Source organism: Astyanax mexicanus, chromosome 25 (genome assembly GCF_023375975.1).
Source record: "Astyanax mexicanus isolate ESR-SI-001 chromosome 25, AstMex3_surface, whole genome shotgun sequence".
Taxonomy (NCBI): domain Eukaryota; kingdom Metazoa; phylum Chordata; class Actinopteri; order Characiformes; family Acestrorhamphidae; genus Astyanax; species Astyanax mexicanus.
In genome coordinates, this window is record NC_064432.1 from 20,068,490 (window position 1) to 20,093,894 (window position 25,405).

The window sequence follows — 25,405 nt, forward strand, 5'->3', positions numbered from 1 at the left end:
TATGCCTATTTATTTTAAAATTTTGATACAGTATAAAGAACAACTGCAAAATTCACATTATGCAAAAATGAAGAAAGCATATGATTGAAATGATTAAAAAAATTTTTTTTTTACACTTTTTACCCACTGTTTCACTGTAAAGAAAAAGTCTATCATTTTGGGAATTTAAAGATCTCCCATGTGAGAATGTGTAATTGCATCAAGCATGCAGAAGAGTACTTTTAAAGCATATGTCGTGGTGTGGTAAGTTACTGTGGTTTACTCTCTCTTTTTTCTTCCTCATCAGCTCTCTCCAGTTCTATTTCTGTGTTTCTTTGGTTTAATGATGAGATATGACTGAGCAGCGCAGCGATTGCTCAGGTAACAAGCAAAAGCTGGTGTGGCCAAATAAAAAATCATGGTAAGACCAAACACAGCACTATGCTAAAAGAATGAATGTATTAGTCACTGCAGCAATGGTTGCAGAAGCACATTGATGCCTTTAGTTAGAATAATGTGTACTCTCTCCACAAGAATACTACTGCCTTTATTTAAAAAGATAGAATCTTAAACACTGTGGCTTCAAGAGGGCTTGTTGTTACATTTTTTAACTGCAGAACACACACACACACATTCACATATTACATACTATGCATGTCTGTGGCTAATTCGTCCCATATATCTGCTCCATACATACCATATTAACATCAAATCCATATGTAGGTCATATTTATACATATATTCACATCTGATAACCAGCGAGAGAGAGAGAAAGAGAGAGAGAGAGAGAGAAAGAGAGAGAGGGCGAGAAACATAAAACATCTGATAAACAGAGTGAGCGAGAGAGAAAAAGAGAAAGAGAAAGGGAGAAACATCTGATAACCAGAGAGAAAATCACCAGAAAGAGAAAGAGAGAGAGAGAGACATATATAGAAACATATGAGAAAGAGAAATGTATGATAGCCTGAGAAAGAGAGAGAGTGAATCATCAAATTAACAGAGAGAGATAGAGAGGGAGAAAGTAAGACATCTGAGAGAGAATATATAACTAATAGAGAAAGGGAGACATATATAAGCAGAAAGAGAAAGAGAAAGAGAGAGAGAGAGAGGCAGGGGGAGAGTAACATCTGATAACCAGAGAGAAAGAGGGACTGAGTGAGACATCTCAAACAGAGAGAAAAACAGAGAGAGAGAAAATGAGAACTTTTGGACTCAGATTGCTGTGAATATTTGATTGCATTCAGCTGCAAAAGACAAGATAGTGAGGGCAGGATGTTCGAACTCATCCCAGCCAAAAGTTTTGGACAGAGCTCCATAATTCCAGAGAATACAGTTTGTCTGTTCCACAGCTCAATACTTCAATTGGAAATACTTCTCTTCTACAGTTCTACAGGGACTAGACAATCTGTGTGTGTGTGTGTGTGCTTTTGCTCATCTGTGTCAGCAAGGGGTGAAGCCTGAATTAGCTTAAATGTTGCATTCATTAGAAGGGTTGTCCACAAACTTTTGGACAGCATACTTTCTCCCTCTCTTTCTCTGTGTTACCATGGAAACCATCCAGTCTGAATCCAGAGGGGTGCATCAAAATGCACACACACACACACACACACACACACAAAGTTATATTTCGCAGTATCAGTGTGACAGAGACAGGAGACAGCTGGCTGAGAAACTAACTACTTGAGAAGGTGTGTTTATGCTTCGGTGTGTGTGTGTGTATATATATATGTGTGTGTGTTTGTGTGTGTGTGTGTGTGTGTCACACTAGAGCACTAATTGCTGTGTTGAGTGAGTGTGACAGTCATACTCCCAGAGTGCCGTGGGGCATCTCTGGTTTCCGGGGCGACGGCTCTCGAGTGGCTGTGAGCAACATTCAGATATGACCTAATTTAGAGAGAGAGAGATAGAGTGAGAGAGAGAGTCCTGACCAACGTCCTGTCACACGTCTACCTTTTCTGAAAGCAGAATATGGTGCGTTATTCCAACAGGACAATGCTCGTCCACATTCTGCAGCCGTCTGAAGAGCTCGTCTTGAAGACGTAGATGCTGTGCCATGGCCAGATAGATCGTCAGACCTGTCCCTGGCTGAAAACGTGTGGAATAGTATTGGGGGCTCTATTAACATTCCACCACTACCACAATATCTGCAGGAATCGCCATTAGGAACCTCTACAACTCCATACCGAAACATCTAGCATGTTGTCATATTACTCATGCGATATGCACTGTATTTCTGGATGTGAATATTTCCTAAACTAATCTACATAAATTGTTTCTGTTGATTACTGCTCAAAGGTTTCAGCCACCTAAGCACTTCATAAGTTAGAAGAACTCATATGATTAACCATCATTAATAAGTTTCACCAAACCAGATGTTTACATGATGAAAAGTATAAATAGTACTAAAATGAATGAGGAGAGCTTCAGAGATTTTTAATGAAGCTCTTCAGATAGTAGCAGTGGACAAGCATTGTCCTGTTGGAACAGATAAGGCTACTGGTTGGCATCAGCCATTATGCTGGCCAATCAGCAACAAGCAATCAAACCTGCCCATCTGCTCTACTGTTACTGTTGCACCACATGCATACGTACTGTACATCCGTCATTTAACTCCCAGATATCCCTGCTGTAACTGGAAATATCTGCGCAAAACTGTGCTGGACTGAGGAGCACAGCTTTCAACACATGCTCACCATGTGGATGAAGGCCATGCGGTTACCTCATGTTTACTCCTCTACCCCCCCTCGTGCTCCCCCTCCTCCTAGTGCTTTTCAGGCAGCAGCAGCCTGTCACTCACACAGACACAGAGACAACGCTGTGTATCTACTTGTGTCAAGAAGTAAACATTTCAACAGGACATGTTTGATTGAACTGGCTTAACTGACATTGCACGTCCTGCCATGTGACTATTGCGCATGCGCACATCACGATGACGAAGCTTAAACGATATATCGTGCAGTCCTACTCTCCGCTGTGTACAGCATTATGTTTACATACTTATACTTATATGTAAAAGGATAGTTCTGTTTTAAAAATTTAGAATAAAAACACATACGCATACACACACACATACACACAAACACACACACACAGAATTCAGACTCTTCAGCTTTTGGATGATGGTATGATCAGACAGGCTGCCAAGAGAAGTCAACTGAGTCAAGTCGACAATGGTGAACTAGGGCAGTGTGCGTGTGTGTATGTTAGTGTGTGTGTATGCGCGTTCAAGTACTACATTCCCACACTGTCACCCGTGGGAGAGAAAGGGCAGGTACAAACACTCTTTCCAGAACTTCAACCTGACTCTAACCTGATCTGACATCCCACAAATCACACTTACAGAGAGAGAGAGAGAGAGAGAGAGAGAGAGAGAGAGAGAGAGAGAGAGAGAGAGAAAGAGAGATAGAGAGAGAGAGAGAGAGAGAGAAAGAGAGAAAGCTAGAGAGAATGAGAGAGAGAGATTAATATGCTTAAATTAAGTCTACATTAAGCCTCTAAACTGCAATTACTCTTTATACAGGGCAATAATTTATTTATACACATCTATAACTGCATAGTATTAGTTGAGCAATAACTAGCCCAGTTTAAACAGTAATTACGAGGCATTTAACGGCTTGGGCCACAAGCGAATCCCACGTAACCCAGACATTGTGACTGTGTGGAGCCGTTGACGGGTTACAATTTCTTTTTACATTTGCTGTGTTGCTTAATCAGGACCAGGAGGTGTACAGTGTCTTGTCAGTATCATCCCTGCATACTAACTTGCGAAATAGAGCGTATTAACTTTGGAAATGCACAAAATACACCCGCCCTCTTACCTCCACTGCAGTCTAGGCTAGTGTGAGTATACTGTGTGTGTTCTCACTCAGAGCACAATTTGGATCGGTAAAATATTATTATTGTTCATTAAATCAACAGAAAAATATAATTTAAAAAACATGACTTTTTAAATAATCCATTTTATTTTTCAGAGTGATTGTAAAAAAATAAAAACACCAGAACTTTCAGGTTTGTGAGATATTGATTTGTTATTAGTAGAAAAAGGGCAAAAATGGTGGTCATGTGTGGGCCTGCAGGAACAGGTTAAATGGATTTTTATGAAGGTTGTATTGGATTTTAATCTCCACAGAACCAGAACTCAAAATTTAACCCCTCCAGCTGCTTCAGAATGTATAAACCACAGTGATTAGATTGACAAGACGTGTACAGTCTTCATTATAATATATAAAATCAAAAACACATTTTCTGTTCCCTGATAAAATATCTGTGATAAGTGGATATTTCTAAGTCTAAAATTCTTTATTACAATTTAAAAGGCAAGTTAGATCAGGGTTAAGAGGCTCCGAGTGATCCAGCAGGCTAACACTGCCACTATGATCGGGAGATTGCCGGTTCGAATCCTGTTTATGTAGCTTGCCTCAGCTACCGAGTCGCTGTGCTTTCTTCAGAGCGCACTGTGAAGCTCCTCGGTAATGCCACATCAGCAGCAGTTTGAAAAGAGGCGGTGGCTGACTTCACATGTATCGGAGGAGGCATGTGTTAGTCTCCACCCTCCTGGTGATGGAGAATCACTAGTGATAGGGGGAGTCCTAATTAGTGGGTTGGGTATTTGGCCGTGTAATTTAGGGAAAGAATGGGGATTTTTTTTTTTTAATAAAAAAAATAAATAAATAAAAAGGGTTAAACAATTGTGTTCTACATATTTAAGTTAGTTTAAAAATGCAAAAAAAAAATATGATACAAAATAAAAGTCATAAATGTGAAGAAATGTTTTTTTTTTTATATAATTGCTCAGAATTTGGCACATATTTAATAGTTCAGGCTTAAAAAGTGTAAAGGTTATCCACCCAGAAGTGCCGCCCACCTCACATGTTTACAAACATTCAGCCATGCTGTATTGACTGGTAATCTGGTAGAGTGCAGCAGCAGATTCACTTCACTTACAGAGACACAGCAAATCTATACACAAGTCAGAGAGGAAATATGCTGAGAGGAAACGATTATTAACAGCAGCAGCAGCTCTAGCAAGAGGGTAAGAAAATATCAATGTAATATTTTGTTCTGCAATACACTTATACAATTATTAGTTTGCATGCAAAGATCGGTGTCAAACAGTGGTATACATATGATAGAGTGTTTTTATAGTATAACTTGTGGTTTAAACAGTAAGCATATTTCTGCTTTGAATACAGTATTGTAATATATTTTGATATATGTTGCAATATACTGAATCCTAACCCCTGTAATGTGATACATATCAAAAGTTCTTATTAAAAACTGTCCAAAACATCTCTGGCTGTGATTGGTCCACCTTGTTTTGCACGATACCAAACACTCTGGATCAAATATGAACTGGTAGACTGAGGAACATCAAGGTACATTGAGGTACATTGAGGAAAATCGGGAAAGACTGAGGTAGACTAAGCAAGATTGAGGTTGATTGTGGTAGAGTGAGGCTAGTCAAGATACAATGAGGAATACTGAGGTATATAAAGGTAGACCAAAGTAGATTATGGTAAACTGATGCAGATTGAAGGTGCTTCCCTCTCAATTGATCACATTCTAATTACCTTTGCTCATTGATTTCAGCATCTATCCAACAACCAGTCAGGCAGAATGACAGGAGCAAATACACACACACACGTACACACACACGTACACGTACACACACACGTACACACATGCGTACACACATGCGTACACACACACACACACGTACACACACGTACACACACACGCGCACACGCACACACGCGCGCACACACGCGCGCACACACACGTACACACACACGTACACACACGCGTACACACATACACACACACGTACACACACACGCACGCGCACAGACACGCGCGCACACACGCGCACACACACGCGCGCACACACGCGCACACACAAGCGCACACACACACACACACACACACACAGAAAATTAGCCCAGACAAAAAAAATGTAAAGGTCAGACAAAATGAGAAAGAGAGAGAGCAATAGAGAGAGATGAGGTAGAGAGAAAGAGAGAAAGAGAGAGATAAAGAAAGAAATAGAGAAACGAGGCAGTGAGCAAGGCAGAAAGTGACATGAGGTAGAGAGAGAGCAACAGAGAGATGAGGCACACAGAAAGAGAGGGAAAAAGAGAGGGAGCTCAAGAGAGAGAGAGAGAGGGATGAGGTGGAGAATGATAAATGATGTGTGATGCCAACCACTGTTTCTATAAAAAGCAGCGAGGCAAGAAAAGAAGGAGGGAAGAAAGGCGTCTCGCTTTCTTTTTGCTGCTCCTTCCTCCTTTTCCTCGTTTCCTGCTCATCGCTTGGAGCATTAAGAGCATCGTTCAGTCTGGGCGATATCAGCCCGAGCAAAGCCCATTAGCGACAGCAATTCAAAGACATGTTCACCTTCATTCTGCGGTTTCTAGGCAGCGTTTAGACAGGAAGTAGCTGCAGAACTAGCTGACAGGAATGAACCAAATATTGGCCAACTGCACATATTTGTTTGAATATACTGAACAATAAATGCAGAGTTTTCTAGCAATGCAGAGGTAAATGTATAATTAGAGTAGCACTGCTGAAGTATATATTTTTCTAAAATGAGAATGGCACTGTTGAGGTAAATTCATGATTAAGTATAGCTCTACTAGGATTGATTCATGATTAGAACAGCACTGCTGAGGTAAATCTACTACTAAAACTGTACAGGTAAAGTAAATGTATAAGTATAATAGCACTACTGAGGATCATTTATAATTAGAATAGAGATATTAAAGTAAATTCATTATTTGAGTAGAACTGCTGAGGTACATGGTATGGTGCTTTGTTGGTTTGTCTACTGAAATGTAAAAATGTTGAGTAAATATTTGCATAGTTTTACAAGTTCCAACAAATTCAAGACTATTAGCTGAACGATATATCTGTAATATTTTAAATAACTGTCACTGATTACAACCAGCTACATCTCCTGACTCTTCTAGGACCCACAGGAATTCTCCAAACCCACCACCACTCCCCATGGGAGGCCTCGTGCCAACGCCCACATGATAACGCAGTTCAGTTCAGATTTTTATACTAGAAGAGAAGAGATTCTAAGTGTAAAAAATGGAAATGTGACTGGACTTCCTGCTCTAGCAGCAGCTGGACATCACGCACACATGCAGCACAAAGCATGTGTTAGATCTCAGCAGGTGGGCACTGCCAACAACCAACACTGGCAAAACCTGGGCTAATTTATTCTGGGTCAGTGTGAGGTATGAGGCAGTGAAAGAATGAGTTAACCCCTTACGGGCCGCTAAATTCCAACACTGCATATTCTGTTCTCCTCTTGCTCTTTAAATATTAATAGCTTACAAACAATAACACCCCAGACACCAAACACATACAGTATCGATCCACTGGCTCCTCGGCACCTCGCTGTGTGTACGCTATGTACTCTGGTTCACCTCATTAGCTCAACTTCAGATCTAGATCTAGATTATCATCTTGAAAACAATGCCTAGCTAATAGATTTTAAAAAGCACAAATCTTTTATTATTCACTATTCAGTTAAAAATATAAATAAGATACAACCAAAAGATTACTAAATAAAGATTCAATTAACTTTTCAGCGTAACTGCGGTCAGTCTTCTTAAATATTAATATAGGCTGTGACAAAAATAGTTCCCCATTTACTATTTAGGGCACTATTAAATACGTTAGCAATTTTTCTTTTAGTGTCTGAATCATAAGGGGGAAATCGAACATGATTTCGAGGGCACTATAAACTCCTATAATGCATCATGATTTAAAGTAAACATCGCTGCTTACTACGCCAGCTGAATGTGTCCCAAAATGCATTGCGAGTCTCGCTACTAAGCAACAGACAGCCGAACAAACAGAGCGGACAGCAAGCCACCAGGGTTGCCAGATTGTTACAATGAGATCACTGGGTAAAAAGTGTTTAAAATTCACCCAAACAGCTGATGTTCAGCATATCAACAGCATTACAGAGTTTATTATAAATATATCTTACAATAAAATACCATAAATATCTTAAATATTACCATTTACAAAAAAAAAAACATATTTAAATGATTTTATCTGCATGTTTGTATTATATAGAAGAACCAAGAAAAGTAATTACAGTACATAAAAATGAACTTGCAAGCAACACAAACACTGCTTAATCAAATTTCCATCAGCAGGACTAAAAGCTCTTGTCTCTGAAAGGTTAGATATCTAACTATATTACTGATGAGTTAAATTTTTTTATTTCCTCCAGATAATTTTAGACACAACTCGACATTTAACGTAACAGGCAGAGAAATCACTCCATGATCAGCTCAGAGCTTCACTAACTTTAATTCAGAGCTCAGTTTGTGTGTTTTTGTAGTTTTAAACACGGCCCAACCCCTCACGTGTGTGTATGTTTATGCGACCGGTGATGGCGCATGATAATGATGAGGTAGTGTCTACTTAGTGAACTACATAGTGTCTCCCTATATAGCGCTACATCAATGAGGGAGTTTGGAGCCATAGAGAACAATAAAATGTTAACTCTTAACTAAAAGAGTCTGAAGCAAGCATCATGTGTTTGTTACATTGTATGTTGTACATATAGTTTCGGTTTCACACTGCAGTTTAGTAAATGCACAAAGAACTTTGCTCTGTTAGGTAAGTGAGCTGCCTTTCCAGGTGTTGTGCTGAATGCTGCTTCTCTGTAAGAACCTGGCTCCCTTCAAATAATCAGATTTTGGCACAACACCAGTTCTTTTTAATTTTCTATTGTTTAATGAGTGACGATAGCCTGCCTCAATGTCCTACAGTTGGTCTGAAAGTCTGAACTGTCCAAAAAAATAAATAAAATAAAAACCTGAATCATGATTAGAGTAGATCTGGACCATTTCACATCTGCAAACATTTTGGTTTGCACCAAACAGAGAAGTCTAAAGGTCCAGATCAAACAAGGTAAGAGTATACGCAGCCTACGACTACTTTATATACTAGCTGTTATAGATTATTCAGTAGGTAATCAATAGGAGTACAAGCACAATCAGCGTGTGTGTTTGGGTTTGTTTAACAGTGTGCGTGTGTAAGTTGTGGATGGTAATGAACTCTACATTGCCACTAATCTTGGCCGTACAGCCCTGCTAATTGGAGCTCACAGTCTAATCTACCCCGGGGCTGTGTGTGTATGTGTGTGTGGCAGCTGGCCACACACACAGGTGGTACTGTATACCATCCAACCATGGGGGGGTAGAGATGGTGTTCTCTCACTCATACACATTTTAGCAGTCATTAGCATCACACTGCTAAACATATGCCAATAATAAGTACTGTATATATAGGATGCTACAGTGATTTGTGCAGTGACCTACAGATTGTAACCTCATCTCTAAACTAAACATTATGACACATTACATATGACACAGATTTATTGCTCATACCAGATACACTCAATTAGCCAGAACGTTTTTTTTTAATCCTTAGATTTCTGCCTTTCTTTTAGTTAAGAACATCTGATGCAAGGTTAATGTTAGGGATGCAATGAAATTATTACTTGGAAAACCCAACCATAATCTAAAGGTCTGTGTTGTCTTGCATAAAAAAAATTATAATTATCAGCAACAAAACTACAATAAAAATATATATATATTCATTCATCACGTATCATATATTGATTGATCACTGCTGCTAAAAAAAAAAATCATAATATTAGAAGAAATTACGCAATATGACTTAAAATAAATAAATCATTCTTTTTATCTTTTCAGGAAACATCAAAATAATTACTTTCCAGACAAATATTTTAAGCTTACAAATATTAAGAGCATTTCTTGTAGAGTTTAGATCTGTCTGTGAAGTAGGCCTACACTTTTTTACATTTCTATTTTATATAAAGCGGTGACATGATGATCACAATATAGCGAAATAACAAATCACACTGTGATCATAAAAATAATTGTACAAATTAAGAATGTTATAACTCATGCACCACTGTCCTGCATTGAGTGGGGTTATTAAGGGGTTATTTACCCATTAAGAGGTAGGCAAATTCGGCAATGTTCTGCCTGACATGACATGCCCATAACTTAAGGATTTTTAATTGTAATTGAAAATATTTAAAAAACTGAAGTAAATCTGCCACTGTCAAAATATAATGAATAAAATGATGTAAATTTCCGGAACTTTGATTTGTATTCAGAAATAATTGGCTTTAAAAAAATAAACATCTTATGTCCGCCAAACCTTTCGTTTTGTCATATTTAAGAATTTGGGTTGATTCCTGCTGCTGATCTGAAATTATTAAGTGGATAGGGTGGATAGGCAGCTTCTCCAGGTGTCCTGTAGGAGTCTCCAGAGCCCTCAAAGATCTTCTGTGTTGAATTGTTAATTAACATCAATCTGAACAGATTTCACTCATTCAAACCACTCAGAACTATAGAAATTGTTAAATTGGGCTCGGGCTCAATGGCTCAATATTTATGGGGCAGGCCAGTTTGGACAGAATGGGCATAGGCAGGGTGGGTCTGGATCGTTTGGGCCCGACCTAAGCTCTAATCCCTTGTTAACATTGCTCTGTTACAGATGGAGCCTGAATGGTCATGCTCTCCCTGCGGTTACACCTAATGTGATGTTGGTCAGTGCAGGCATCTGTTAGCTGATTGATCAGAGCTCTGGATGCCAAGATGCATGAAAACTGTGATTAAAAGCCAAGGTTCTCTTAATTTTTTCCAGAGCTGTATGTGTTAGCCCTTACACTCCTAGTGTTTGGCAGGAAAAAATGTTTATGGGGGGTTTACCTAAAGCCCATGATCTTGTAGGCGTCGGGCAGGTAGCAGCGTGTGTTCTCCATCTGGGCAGGGTCCGAGTCACAGATCTTGTCGTCAGTGCGACCGTAGTTGGCGCTCTCGATCATGATGACGTCAGTGCCGGGGCAGCGCAGCTCGATGGGGTAACCCTCACACGACAACTCTCGCCGAACCACAGCCATCGGCACAGGAGCCCGACTCAGCACTGCAGACACAGAGAGAAGATCAGTATTTATTATTATTATTATTTATTTAACATCAGGTTAAAGTTTATTTTTACTCTGACACACAGGGCTGCTGGGAGAAAAAAAATCCTGTAATATAATTATTCTGTCTTTTCAGCCAAAAAACAAATGTTCAGATGGCAAATATTCTGTGTATCATCTTTAAACTATTGCTTAAAACTAAACACACACACACATTAAATTTCACTGAGTCGTCAGTCAGAAATGACAGGCTCAGATCTGGAATCTGGAATATTCCGCATGACTGCAGCCTTCTCTGCTTCATTGAGTCAAATATCTGCTGCTAATTACAGTGCTAGTGAAATTTCACAGCGTCCAGCCGTCCGTCCTTAACTCTGGACAAATGGATTGGGGCACTAAGTATTTTCTCTCTCTCTCTCTCTCTCTCCCTCCGTCTCACAAACACAGTATATATTACATTTTCTTAAGTGAATGCATAGGATGTGAAAGATGAGATTGACACTCGACTGTCTGCATTAATCCACAGCAGGGAAGAGGAGCTAATTAAAGCCTGCACTGACAGACAGCACAGACAACAAATGGGGCATTTAGGGGATAAGCTGTCAACCAATCAGGTTTTAGCACTAAAGCGACGCTACTTGGTTCTGTTCCCTTTGGTTTTTTGACTGACAAACAAATACACACAAAGCCCACAAACACAGCAGTTATATGGGCGGGTTAGAATACTGTCAAGGTTTAAAACACAGTGCAATCATTAGCTTCAATGCTAATATTCTACAGCCTAGAACCAGACTGCTATAAAATAATGTAAATGTTTTTTATGTAGCATTCATAGTGCCTATTAATGCTATACAAGCACACATGCATTCCCAAGTTAAAGAATTTTTAATTCATTATGATTTAGTTTTATCTATTATTATTATGTCAGCAGCATCCTGTTACCCAATTAAAGATTCATCTTTTCAATACATTTTAACAAAAAATTGCACTCACATTGTTTGGGTGGAGTGTTTCAGTGTTTCAATATGTTTTAGTAAATATTAGCCAAATTGAACAGTTGAGACACAGTAACAACCAAAACAATTGCACAAAATGCATTATTTAAGTCTAGATGAAAAATGTACTTGTTTAGTTTAGCTTTTGGTAAATTTTTTATCCCTATAGATAAGGCTACAGATCCAGGGGTTCATGGACATAGGGAATTGTGGTAAACTGAGATGCTGGTGCTGTTGTTCGCCCACTGCACGCCCTCACTCAGGTTTGTGGACGGAGGAGTGAGTGGATGCCAGTGTTTCAGGGTGCCTGCGTGTCTATGTTACCTTCTGGCTCTTTTCCTTTAGTTAGGCTGTTTTATTCAGATCTGATGAAGTCATTAGTTATTATTTATACTCTCTGTTTTATATAAAACCAGTTTAAACTAATTCCATCTTTCTGCCTTCTTCCGAGTTACTGATTGCCCACCTCTCCGTCCCGATACAGATGGATGTTTGACCCTCAGGTACTCCTGCTCTCTAAGGGTTTTGTGTTGTATGTTCAGTGTGACAGATTCTCTGTCCTGCTACCACATTTCTAAAAAGTTGCTTTGCGACATCAGTTGTAAAAAGCACTATATATAAGGAATACGTTTCAAATCAACTGGGTTGTGTGTTGAGGAGGCATGTCTACTAGTCAGTGATCAGTTGTAAAAAGCGCTTTATAAATACATTTTATTTAATTTGATTAAATTTAAAACTTTCATCAAGGCCAAAATTCCCAGTGTGCAGTGGGAGCTTAAAGTGTTATACTAAGAGTCCCCTTGAGGACACACACACACACACACACACACACGTATACAAGCAAATTCAATGCGTCTAGACGGTTGCTTCTATGATTATTGATCCAGCAGATCCTTTTACAATTGCTATCTCATACTTACTTTTGATGACACCCACCCACCCACCCACAGAGCAGGGTACACACTGATGCACAATCTATATGTCCAAATCTTTGTGAACACCCTTTCTAACTAAAGCAACATTCAGCTACTTTAAGCTTTATCCATTGCTGACACAGAAGTGCAAAGGCACACAACACACAGCTTGTCTAGTCCCTGTAAATGAAGAGTAATTCAAACAGAATAGGATTCTATGGAACAAACATGAACCAATTGGCAATGTGCCTGATGCTAGGCGTGGGCTACAGAGGGATATAAAGCCCCCCAGTACTGAGATGTGGAGTAGTGAAACTGTGTTCTCTGGAATAATGGTGCTCTGTACAGGAGTTTCAGTGAAGTATTATTAGCATTAGCCTCTAACCGCCATTTCCCCGTTTAGAGGTGAGTATAAAAGTGCCTTATAATCAAGTGTGCACTATGTATGAAAATAGACCAGAAAATAGATAGAGCACCTGATAATCATGTGAAAAAATACAGTACCTAAATAAGTCATACATTTTGTGGCTAAATGCAATCAAATACTCAAACACTCATAGCAATGCTTTCCACCTAGAACTTATAGAGTTATTCCAAATAAAAAGCAGGATAAACTCTTTTTATTACCCTTAATTTCAGGAGAAACACTGAAGGAGCAGGTGTCCCAATATTTTTATTCATATAGTGTATATGCAGTCCACCCTGAATTAGTATTATAATAAACCATGGCATGCAAACATATTAGAAATGCTAATGTTTCTAACACTGAATAAAAGTCGAGAGCCATCTGTTAGCATTATGCTAATGAGATGCTAACGGGCAGTTGCATATGGATAACAACGCAATTGTTTATAATAAGAACGCTCCACTCAGGCAAAACAAAACAGCATAAAAAACAGCATTTAAAAAGCTCACCGAGCGTGACAGGTGTGAAGAAGGCGAAGAGGAAGAGTAGTTGTGTCGACCACATGACCCTCGATGACCCCGTTGACCTCTGCTCTGACTGGCTACTAGAGCGCTCTCTCGTACACCTTAGAGCCATGGAGTGCTCCTCTGACACACACACCTGAAAGACACACAGTAGTAACATTATTAACAATATTAAAAATAAATGTTAGCAGCATTTCTACATTATTCTGTCAATCAAACAGTGATGGATGGAGGCTTACAAAAAAAACAAAAAAAAAACTACATTTTGGTAGATTAAAGAAACATACTGATATAAAATCACAGGGCATCTCATGATAAAATATCACAATACGTTGCCCACAATAACAAATTATATCACAATAACAATGATATCACAATACTCTACAATACTTTACAGCATCTGTGTTTCTGAAGAAATAAAATGCTCCTAAACAAACAAATACCAAGAATTATTTGGATTTGGATTTATTTTTACAGAATTTGACAACCAAGGTTATTTACCGCAGGTTTACCCTATTCATTTGATAAGTGCAAACATGCAGAGTAATGAAGCAGAAACTTTAGTAAGATAAATGGGATTAAAGGTTAAAGATTAAAGGGAGTCTCTTAGGTAGTTTAGAGGGCCTACTATAAAAATATCAATATTTGGTGCCACGTATCGATAATGTATTACAACCAAAAAACATACAATATATTGCATTATCATGGAAAAATTTAAAAGACCATTTAAGTTTATAATCAGTTTTTTTCTGATTTTGCTTTTTATAGGTATATGTTTGAGTAAAATGAACATTGTTGTTTTATTCTAGAAACTATGGACCACATTTCTCCAGAATTCCAAATAAAAATATTGTCATTTAGAGCATTTATTTGCAGAAAATGAAAAATGGCTGAAATAACAAAAAAGATGCAGAGCTTTCAGACCTCAAATAATGCAATACAGTTTTCATGCATCTTGGCATGTTCTCCTCCACCAGTCTTACACACTGCTTTTGGATAACTTTATGCTTTTTTCCCTGGTGTAAACATTCAAGCAGTTCAGTGTGGTTTGATGGCTTGTGGTCATCCATCTTCCTCTTGACTAAATTCCTGAGGTTTTCAATTTAGTAAAATCAAAGAAACTCATCATTTTATTGTGGTCGTTCATTTTTTCCAGAGCTGTTTATAAAAATATATAAAGAGAACACAGTGAGATTGCTATACACAATGCTTGCCCATAATTACACAAACATTACTGGAGATTAGTGTATGTGTGAGTGTGTGTGTGTGTATGTGTGTGTTTTACGCCCCAGCGGTTCTGCATGTACAGCTCATGAAGAGAACAGGACTATAAAAAAATCAATTAAATATAACAGAGACTATTGATCGTCAGTGTGTGAGCGTGAGAGAGTGAGCGAGAGAGAGAGTGAGCGAGGGAGAAGAAGAAAAGGAAAAGACAGAGAGAGATGTGACAAAGGCTTCAGATGACGCCCGGGTGAAGACACAATATGGCGTAGCTTTGCTAATGCGTAAGGGAACGGCTTAATGCATCTCCATCCCACCCACACACACACACACACACACACAAACACACACACTTGTATTACTATCTTCCCACAATCTTTATGGGAACATTTGGTTGCTATAAAGAGGGTAACACACACACACACACACACACACACACACACACACACACACGCATACAAACGCCATCTTAAACATATTAAATATAAAGCGCTCTCTCTGCCACCATCTCATTAAACTTACATAAACACTCAACAGTGTGGTTCAGTCATTAAAGGCACTTTACCACACACACACACACACACACACAGAGTGTGTGAACTTGCCCTCTCTCTTTTGTCTGTCTCACACACACACAAACACATTGGAAACCCTGTCTGTTTGATTGATGGTGGCTTGACTAAAGTGAACACGCTGGTTTGGACCAGATGTCCCACACTCCAAACAGGGACATATGGGCATATGCCCACTGTACCCGTCACATTTCAGTGTGTTAACGTGTGTAAGTGTGGTGTGTGTGTGTGTGTGTGTGTGTGTGTGTGTGGTTAGTAAACATATTCTCAACCTCCCTGACAACGTAAATGTTGCGTGTCAGGGTAAGATATGACGTGATGGGGTGGGGTGGTGATGGGGGACTATTTCTGCCTTTTTCATTTTTAACATATGCTAAAGCTAGCAGTAAACACACAATGTGTGTGTGTGTGTGTGTGTGTGTGTGAGTCTGTGCCTTTGTCCTATGAACATATGCTCATTCGACCAATCAACTGTGTTCTTATTCCATTATTTAGCATGGGCCCACTGTGCCATATGCTTATTTTAATCACTTAATTACCCAATTATCTTCCTCAGAGTGACCAGCACGCATAGCCTCCGGCAATTACCATACCTACCAGCTACTTACTTCAACATGGCCACCATTCACAAGCAGGCTGTAATTAGCAGGTCGCTAACAGCTCACAACAACTGCATGTTCCTCTAAATGAGAAGAAGCTAGACACTAGTAGCTTTACACTGGACTTATATTAGCAGCTAGCTATAAGCTAGCTATGACAAGTGAGTGCGTCGTATCTGTAATACGACTCGGTACGTCCAAAATGCTGCTGTGAAATAGCGTCCAGTAACTATGTCTCATCAGTGTACAGTACAGGGGTGTGTAAAATCGTACCAAACGTGATAAAATTGCCAAAAAAAAAAAAAAAAAAAAGCCATCATCTATTTTATATTTTTGTTTGGGTATTTACTGTATTTACTTTTAATTATTCTATTTAATTATATATAGATGTGTGTCATTTTTTTTGTTAATACATTGTTTTAATTGTGTTACATTTTTACTCATGGTAAGATACTGTTCACCAAATAGACAAATGATTATAGGTTTTGTTTCTACTGAATATATAAAACTGTTATATGTATACTAAACAAAACTTATTTGTAATTTTTTTATTTATATTCATATATTCAAAAAATAAGAAACCACTTATAAATGATGAGTTTCTTTGATTTCACTCAAATAGAAAACCTCTGGAATATAATCAAGAGGAAGATGGATGACATATCGCCCATCCCTAGTGTTCGTAGTCACATTAAAACATTCTATAAGTTTCTACACTCATTATTCATTTTTTAGCTCCACTTATCATGTAGTACTATTTGTGGTGTGGTCCTATATCTGTTTCTCTGCATACTTTATTAAGCTTATTTTATTCTGTTTGTTCTTTAAAGATCAGGACCTAACAGGAGCAACACAGAGCAGCTATTATTTGGTTGAATAAGCTATTATTATTATTATTATTATTCTCAGCACTGCAGTGACTGCACTGACATGGTGGTGGTTAGTGTGTGTTGGTGTGTGTTGAAATGAGTGGATCAGATACAGCAGTGCTGCTGGTTTAAAACACTTACTGTTCACTCTATTAGACACTCCTACCTATTGTGATGGAAATTTATTTATTTATTATCACACTAGCTACTCCACAATGTAGATATAAAGACACTTAAAGAAGCTTTGCAGCTGCTAAATATTTCAATTAAAGACTGGTCTGTGTCCCAAATATTATGGAGTAGACTGTATATAGAAAGAATCTGACTTAATATACTTAAGAAGTCATCCTACCCATTAAATTATGCTTATCAGGCTGAAATCAGTCACAAATACGGTATCAGATAACAAATAGAGGGACACATAGAATTAATCTGATTCAATTTTAAAACTAATCCATCCTGAAATAGTACACATTCATCATGTGTGATATCATGTTGTGATGTCATGTCATTTCCTCAGGGTATCTTGGTGTCTGAAGTAAATAAAAAATGATAACCTTCTTTCAGATGCTCATCTAAAGTAAAAAGCTTAAAAAATATATATATATTATTAAATAGATTAAACAAAACTGGCATAGCTCCTTCTCTAATTTTGCATGACATTAAATATGATTCATATAACGCTTACTTCACATGTGAAACCTAAACTGATTTGTATCAATATTTCAGAGAAGTGTGCGATATATTTACTGTACTGATTCTTAAAAACACAGTATAGATTATTTGTTATTTTATATAAAATCAGAGTATTAGTAAGCTTAGTAAGGTTTTAATATTTTTTGTTTCTATTAAATGTATGAAACTCAAAATTAATAAAAAATACTCAAAAGTTTTGTCATAGAAGCAAGATTATTGTTAAACCCCTGAAATATCGTAATATTAATTTAGATCCATAATGCCCACTGTTAGTGTCTACATAATTTTGTTTGACAAATATTTTGGATAAATTAATTTGAACTCTGAATTATTAAGATTACGCTAAAAAAGTAAGACAACATGAGCGTAACAGTAATGTATGTAACAAATGACAAAAGCATACTCCCCTCCCCCCCCACCCCCCCCCCCCCCCTCTCTCTCAGATAAACGCTAATGCTATAAGACAGGCCCGTTGCCTGTAGTGCGTTATATGAAGGGGGGAAGATGGGTCAGAAGGTAAAGTTAAGGAATGGCGTAGGTCTGCTTGCGTGTCTCAGGCTCGTTATGGCGATGAGCATCTACTGCGACCTCCTGACCAGTAATTACCCCCTGTAGCAGTTTAGGTCCAGTAACGAGAAATGCAATGTTTCTCTCTGTATTCTCTCTCTCCAATTCATTCTATCTGTCTCTCTCTCAATCTGTTGATCCCCTTAACGAACCACCCCACCACTCCTGCCCCTCCCCCTTCCCCTCAATTGCCATGTTTTTGAAAGTACCCTGAAGTGGTCCATCTCCAGCATGGAGAGTGTAGTGGACCATGCTGATACATGTCTGATACATCTGCTGGCTTGACACATTGTCACAATCTTTACAATATGCCAGAACTGAGGCAGTTAAATACTTAAACAAACACTGGCAAACAATTATTACCATACTACTTTTTTCTATGTCATGAAAACGACCATAACAAACTATTATTATATTTTGTTGTTATATTATTATTATTGTTTCAAATTAAAGTTTAAAACACTTCCAATCACAAGCCCAGTCATAAAATCTTCTCATTATTAAATATTCCAGAGTCAACTCTGAGTGGTATTACAACAAAATGAAAGTGATCTGGAACATCAGCAACTCAGCCACAAAGTGGTGGGCTGTGTAAAATGACAGTGACTGCATTGTGCCTAATATAAAGGTGTGACTGTTTTTTAGGAATAAGGAATAATACACAAATGTATTACATTAATAAAAATAAATATGTTAAATAATAAATACAAACACTGAATAAACTGTATATGAAACATGATTTCCTACAGTTTCATTGATCTTGCAATCTTGCATGATACAATTACAACATAACTCAAATAACAGAAATAAAAACAGGCAACCATGGCAACACTCATCAAAAACTAGGGCTCACATTCATTCATCTTCATTTATTTCAACATTATATATAGTTTATGTGTGTGCTGTGACATTTATTATGAATTATATAATATATACATACACACACACATATAAATATATATGTGAAGAAAGGAAGAAAAATAAAGAGAGAGAAAATGACAGTACAGTTCAGACAGTAACATTTAACAGTGCAGACACATACTCATACACACACAGATACAAAGAAAGGATGAGTGGAACAAAAAAAATCAATTTCTAATGATAATCTGGGTCACGCTGTGTTCTGATGAAGGACACGTTTATGAAAAGCAGTCTTTTTCTTTAAAGAAAATAAATCTGTATTCAATTTCCCAAATATTTAAATAATTCACATACAGCACTGCAGTCTCACTCACATCACTATTCTGCTTCCTCTCTGAGAGAGCAAACACACACACACACATAGAAAAAGAGAGAGAGAGAGAGAGAGAGTTGAGAAAAGAAGTGAAGTTCTCGCCCCTGAGCTCATAATAGATTCTGTGTCTGTGGCTCAGTGCTGCTCTATGCTGCCTGCCAATAAGCACAGCGCTCGTCTGATTCATCTTTTATTACCGCGCTCTCTCTGTACTTTTAAAGCGCCACTCTTCACACGAAGAGAGAAAGAGACAGAGCGAGCGAGAGAGAGAGAGAGAGAGAAAGAGAGATGCTCTATTCAGATGCCGAGAGACAGGCACACAGGCACAGATGCAGACATTAAGTTTAATGGTTGAATTCAAGACTAGGCCACCCCTGGCCACTAGAGGGGGGCGCAGTGTTTCCCCCAGGGCCAATCAAACGCAATGTGCACAACCTGGACGAAGGGCTATTTTAGGGTTGAGATAGAGACATAGGCCTGTCACTATTTAGAGTGTAAGAAAAAAAAAAATCAACTGTAGACTGTAGATAAATAATTTGACTGTCGAAAAAAATATTTATGTTTATTATTATTTTTATATTTTAGATTAGGGTTGGCCGTATAGGGGGTAACACTATATTGCAAGCATAAAAACTATTTCAACGGTATCTCCAAACAAGGACACTATTTCATAAACACGACATCAGACAGATAATAGAGTTCAAAATAGCTCATTCATTTATGTACATTTCAAATGGACATATGATGACAAAAAAAAAACTTACATCAGAGTTGTAAGTTTAGCAATGTTCTCTGTTCAAATTAAAGGCAAAGCCACTAAATCTGCACAAAAGAGTCTTTAAAATGTGGCTAAAACACTCTTTATTTCAATCACTCAAATCTGTATGCAGGTTTGAAGCTTTATCTTCTAAACGTGTTTGATTTGAGCCTTACTTAGCTGGAAAACACTCTGTAGTGTTAGCTGTTAGCCTGTTAAATAATGTTATCTAGATAACTTAAGCCCTATTCAGATGGGATTAGTTGCTCAGGGGGGCGTCTGTGAAAAATAGTTCACATTTCTTTTAGTGATAAAACTCCTTAATCCTGACTGCAATCGAAAAAGCGGTAGGACCAGTTAGTTTTTTTAGGCTTTCTCGGTCACATGACATCCCGTTCAGTAGCTCCTCCATTTTCACTTGCTGTTGTGTTTGCTATATTACAGTATTGCAGCATATTGTGATATAGGCCTCATAAATCGTAACCCCTGTTCAATGATATGAATCACATAGCCAAGTTGCCCTAGTCACAATAACTTATTTTTATGGACAATGTATTTTCCCAGAAAAAAAAATAAATAAATAATATAGTCATTCAGCAACTAATTACTGTAATAAATCGTGGACACATTAATGATGCAGCAAAGATATTAGCAAAAATGATGTCCATATTTTGTCAATAGGACTGTTTTTATTGTGACAGAACAACTATATACTAAATGTATTATAGAAGAACATGCATGCACTACAAGAGCTAATATTACATGGTCAAATTTTTGGTCCAATAATTAAAAAGAGTACATTTTTGATACAATAAACACCTTTAGAGGTTATAATTGGAATTAGAACTTAGTGACAATCAACATGTATAGAGATTTCTCACCACTATGTCCAATCAGCTGCTGTTCTGAGCACTCCTCAAACCATGTGTGGCCAACGTGCTGATTGGTAATGTATGCTGTTATTCAGGCTGTAATCAGACTGCATTCTCTGGGTTTATCTGTTTACTGCTGACCTCTTCCTTCTGCTTTGTCCCAGCTCATTTCTGTAGGACATGCATTCAGGCACAACACGGGCACTGGCACAGACCTGTCATTTCAGATATGTCCACAGATAACTACAGGCTATGGGCTAAAAGCAGCTAACGGCTAATAGAGCCACAGTCCTCGCAGAGGAGGAGCTAGCACTGTTAGCCACGGGTCTAAAAGATGGCATTGCTGTTGATTTTGAGCTAAAGTGGCTAAGGGGCTTCATATCTACAGACAAAAGCGCATGAGAGGAAGATACGGAAGAGCTATGCTAGCTGCAACCTAACGGCTGAAGGAAATGGTAGCGCAATTTGCTGTGAATCGGACACGGCCTTCAGATGATAATCTAAGACAAGCCATGGAGGGTGTTTCACAAACCGAGGTTTCTAAGATAGTCCAATAGAAGAGATCATGGCTATTTCTTATTTCCAGTTTGGATTTCTGTACATTCTGTTTATTCGGAGAAATCATGTCTTGTTGGAGACAAACTAACAAATCTATGTGTGGATTTGTCCACTGTGGCCAGATCACATTTGATCTTCATTACAGGCATTTTAACAGCCTGATGTTGCCCAACCTTTTTTAACAGGACCATGCTCGTCCACATCCTCCTGCCATGTCAAGATGCTATACAAAAAATGCTATAACACAAACAAAACAACGTTCTGTCCAATAGAAAGAGAGATCATGGCCTCAGTTTTGTTTTGCGTATATTTTGTACATTTGGCAAAATCATCATGGCTCCCCTTAATTGCCCCTAAACTTTACAAAAATTATCTTAACATGTCTCATTAATAGACATAGCAATGAAAGGAACAGGTTATTTTAATCTTTAGAAACTTCTGCATAGAATTTAAAATGGCCAGCAGTAAAAATGTCACAAAAATAGCTACAGTGTATTTAGACGGCAACATGTGGTAATGATATCTTAATTAGTGGCCACAACTTATTAGGGTGTGAGAACACACTTATTAAAGTGTGGCAACAAGATTCCAATGTGTGGCTATGACTCACTGAGGTGTGGGAACGAGATCCGAATGCATGGCCATGACTTGTTATAGTGTGGAAGAGAGATACTAATGCACGGCCAAGACTTATTAAGATGTGGGGATGAGATCCTAATGTGTGGCCATGACTTATTAAAGTGTGGCAACAAGATCCCAATACATGGCAATGACTGAGGTGTGAGACTGAGGTGTGAGAACGATATCCAAATGCATGGCCATGACCTATTAGGTGTGGGATAAAGATTCTAATGCATGGTCACAACTTATTAAGGTGTGGGAATGATATCCTAATTCATAGCAACTACTTACTAAGATGAGGGAACAAGATCCTAATGCATGGCCATGACTTATTAGGTGTGGGAACAAGATCCTAATGCATAGTCACAACTTATTAAGGTGTGGGATAGAGATCCTAATGCATGGACATGCGTTATGGTGTGGGAATGAGATCCTAATGTGTGGACACGACTTATCGTGTGGAAATAACATCTGAATGTTATAGTCTCCATACTATTACTGTAAGATTGAAATAAACTGTATATATTTGGCCAGGGAAATAATTTTGGCCAGTTGTAACTAGGGCTGGGAAATATATTATAATTGTGATTTTATGCTACAAGCCAGCCTTAGCAGAGTTAGAGCAGAGATGCTAACAGAAACAATGGTGACACCAATAAAAGACAACTGTTTAGTTTGTTTGTTGTTTTTGTGAAAGAATTAAACAGAAAAAATCTCTGCGACTAAATAACTGTTGATCTAACTCTGGTTAAACTCTGGTTATCAGGGGTTTACATTTCTTTCTGCACTGGATTAAGAAACCGCAGGCTATTTCCTACGACGCAGAGTCTGATTATCTAATTATAGCACTTTCAGCTAACCACTATACTCTGATTCAGCATATCAGAGCCTGTAATTATCTTCATTTCATTAATTATGCAGAATGACTCGTCACTACTGTTTTAAAACTCAGGAGAAGTAGTGAAATATTTACATGCTTTCTCCTCCAGTGCCCTAATATTTCATGCTGTGCCCATGTTTATCCCGCACTGAGTGGTGTATGAGGAAAGGGAAGAGTGAGATACAGAAACACAGAGCTGAAAGAGAAGGAGATGGAGAAAGAGACGGGGAGAGAGAGAGGAAAACATCTTTTCCTGACTGTAAATGCACTACTCTGGTCTTCCTGGCAGTTAGCTGCAGCACCAAAACTTGGAGTACACACACACACACACACACACACACACACACAGCTCAGAGGGCTGGAGAATAAGAGCAAGACCAGCATCCGTGTGATGAAATATTCAAGGCTGCCGCTGTTTCAGTAAGGAGACAGAACCCAGAGCTACACTAAATTATGCATCCTATGCACACACACACACACACACACACTCACACAAAGCAGCGATTTGATTGAAGGACCCAACACTTGCACATGCTCCACAACACGTGCTCTGTGTAAATCTGAAAACTGAGGAAGGATGAGCAGGATGACAACACACTGTAGCAACTTTGTATTTGTGTAAACGAACAGCATATCCATGTGTGAAGGGACCGTGGTCAGCGACAATATTAGCAGTTTGGTGTCACGAGTCACATGTGCAGATTGCCTAGTGTCATGGTGTGGGCTGCAATTTCATAGGCCCCCAGATCACATTACTTAATGAGTTAATGAGGTCCAGCAACCAGTGGCCCTACCTTTTCTGAATGCATACTCTGGAGTGCTGTTCCAACAGGACAATGCTCGTTCACATGCCGGTGCCGCCTCAAGACACTGTCTTAAGGAGACAGATGCTATGCTAGATCTACAGAGCAACGGAGCTTTTCATTTAAAAGCACAGAGGCGGATGCACTGCACTGCACGATTATAACATTCTTACTTAATGTAAAATTCAGTGAGATTTGTTACATTAAAAACGTTGCTCTACCCCACAGACCATTTACTTGAGCCCAACTTGACAGAGCCTGAGAAAAGAGGAGGGAATTCTCGTGTTTGGGTAGACAATCTACCACTTTCTCTCCCGCTCTGGCTCACACTTCTAGTCCCACCCTAACTGAAACCTCACTGGCCAACTAAGCATGAGAGGCCAATCAGGATGCTCTATTTCTCACTATATGCGTGTATGTCTCCCTCGCTCTTCCTTTTTTCCCTCATGCGTGCTCCTCTCTCACTTGCTCGCTCACTCACACCCTCCACGACACATCAGTGACGTGTTGACACTTACATTTTGCGTCAACAATTTTTTATAGTCGAGACTAATCGTTGCAGCCCTACAATAAACACGTGTGCAATAGTCACATCACAAAATCTTAACACAATAAAAAACGATCTCGTTTTACATAAAACTATCTACCAGATTATTGATCATATCTACCAAATACAGTTTATTTTACGCCAATCGCCAATTTGATGCAGATTGACTTCTTAACATTATGACATTTTGGATTTCCTGTATTTAATATCGCAAGACATATCGCAGAACAACAAAATATCACAATGTAATTTTTTCCCAATATTAGGCAGCCCTATATCTGTGTGATTTAACTACACTCAAGAGGCTGTTTTTGAGGCAATACAGTAGTTTAGTATGCAGAAGAATGGCACACAGTATAGTCTTGTGTAGACTGCATTGCAGAAACATCTTAATAAATGGAACAGTGAGACTTAGGCTTCTGTTTGAATTTATGTACTATACAGAGCTGAACAATATGGCCAAAATGTATTGTATATCACAATATATTTCTTAATTTCAGTCAACACTATATAGTAAACTAATATAATATCCATATCATATGACCAGTAAGCAACCGCCAGTGGTGTATAGTATATGATATGATGATAATATTCTATTATATATAAATGCATTAGTATTGGCTGCACATCATCCAATTGAACACCCTCTGTAATGATATGTACAGATGGGTCAGTGTTCTTTAAGCACTGATAATATCCTTAATGTGCTTAATAGTCATATCGTTCAGCTTTAACTATTCAAATTAAGATTACATTAATAGCAACTTGCTTTAACTCTGCATTCCAGATCACATCTGTTGATTT

General features: G+C 38.4%; 1 protein-coding gene across 7 annotated transcripts in view; it reads right to left on the reverse strand.

Moving 5' to 3' along the window:
* Positions 1-25,405, reverse strand: part of adgrl3.1 (adhesion G protein-coupled receptor L3.1) — a 127,310-nt gene that overhangs the window by 71,436 nt on the left and 30,469 nt on the right. For all 7 annotated transcript variants that reach the window (XM_049472630.1, XM_049472629.1, XM_022682001.2 and 4 more), the window contains 2 exons: positions 13,788-13,938; positions 10,749-10,962 (listed from right to left, as the gene is read on the reverse strand). In XM_049472630.1, the coding sequence (XP_049328587.1) occupies positions 10,749-10,962; positions 13,788-13,914 (341 nt within the window). In that variant the 5' untranslated portion in view covers positions 13,915-13,938. The remainder of the gene's footprint in view (positions 1-10,748; positions 10,963-13,787; positions 13,939-25,405) is intronic.